The sequence below is a fragment of the Aplysia californica genome, unplaced genomic scaffold (assembly GCF_000002075.1).
Source record: "Aplysia californica isolate F4 #8 unplaced genomic scaffold, AplCal3.0 scaffold01623, whole genome shotgun sequence".
Classification (NCBI taxonomy): domain Eukaryota; kingdom Metazoa; phylum Mollusca; class Gastropoda; order Aplysiida; family Aplysiidae; genus Aplysia; species Aplysia californica.
The window spans coordinates 43,329-44,862 of record NW_004798893.1 but is presented as its reverse complement, the minus strand read 5'-3'; the positions used below and the strand labels follow the sequence as shown (position 1 = coordinate 44,862).

Here is a 1,534-nt window from a genome sequence, read left to right as displayed (position 1 = left end):
TATGTGTGTGTGTGTGTGTGTGTGTGTCTCCCTCTCCTTTCTACTTGCCATTGTTAGCACAGCATTACGAAAAATGAGGAAAACCTTGCTGTACATGTAGAAGTCGAGAAGGTTTTTCTTGTTCAGAAAACCGGGAAATCACTAGACAGTCGTAAACACTTTTGCAAATTATGGCCCCTTCCCATATATCCTCTGCGTGTTTTGTTTTTGGTGGAGTTTTTTTTTGTTTTTTTTTGGGGGGGTGGGGGTTACATTATGATGTCTCTGTCTTAGACACTCACCTTTCTAAGACACTTTTCTCCTCGACAATAGCTGGTCGAATTAGATAATTTCGACTGTACATAATGCATTACATGTATATAAAACGAGTTGAGCTTGATTTGTCGCAAAAGTTAAGTCGATGGGGCTTTGCTGTGTTGCCTCTGTGAGTTCAAACACGAGGGGAGATGCGTGTTGTTGTATATCTACGATCTATGAGACGTTCTCGTTTTGTGTTTTCAGAACTCATGTTGAATAACCAGCCGCTATGTTCTATATTATTATAGATATTCGCCTTACATTCCGCGCTGATACAGTTGTCTCTTCGCCCATTCTTGTTCATTATTCAAGAAGGCCTGAATGTTCTATCTGATCTAACTTTTCTTGTAGTGTTTTATGGCACATGCTCTAATGCTAACTGAAACTTCACAGATCTACTCATTATTCCATGTATATGATATATTATATATATATATACATAATACAGACCTATACCTATTGTAAAGTATACTTTATATAACAGCATACTACCATATATATGTACGCCTAGTCTGTGTATCTATATCTACATTTAGATATATTATGATTTCCTGCGTATATAAAATGTATGATAACAGTAACCTATAAATAGCTGCCGTATATAACCCTCTAACCAGCACTCCCTGTATTCTGCATTCACAGTGACACTTTGGGCTGTGGCCGCCATCTTGTTTCTCCCTGGCTAGTCTTTCCAGGTATTCTGGGCATGCGCAGTCAGTGTGTTTGCTGTACGTCACAATATTATCATTATTATTATCCTTCTCATTATGATCCTTGCATGCGATTGGTGGAGGTATTCTTTTCTCACTGGCGTAGATCTAGCTCTCTTGGCGTCTCTCATTCTTCCTCAGACCCGCATCCCATACATGACATGCGTTATCCACACTTAGATATGATTTGGCATGACGGTAGATTCGGGTTTTGAATTGATCCTGGTATTTTTTCCCTTCTTTTTTTTGTTTTTTTTTTGTTTGTGTTTTGTTGATTTCCCGTGTGCCTGCCTTCCTGTTTTGGTGTGTTTGTACCCATGTATTTTGGGTGGAATGTTTTCTCAAGTTCCCCAGTAGAGCTTTTGTTTGCAGAGAGTTGAACGTCTCTTGTTGACTTTGGGCTGGAGTTTCGCATGGATGGGTGGCTTTGTTGTTCTGTTTGTTTGTTGCCTACTTAGTGCCTGTGTGTGTGTATGTGTGTGTGTGTGCGTGTGTATGTGTGTGTGTGTGTGTGTGTGTGTGTGTGT

General features: G+C 39.7%; 1 protein-coding gene across 1 annotated transcript in view; it reads left to right on the top strand.

Annotated features, from left to right (window-relative positions):
- LOC101851999 (nucleoporin NUP159) overlaps nt 1-1,509 on the top strand; it is a gene marked incomplete at its 5' end in the record, with an annotated part of 16,662 nt that extends 15,153 nt beyond the window's left edge. The window contains 1 exon segment of the mRNA XM_005113108.3: nt 940-1,509. Within this exon segment, the coding sequence (XP_005113165.2) occupies nt 940-942 (3 nt within the window).
- Between the last annotated feature and the right edge of the window lie 25 nt (nt 1,510-1,534).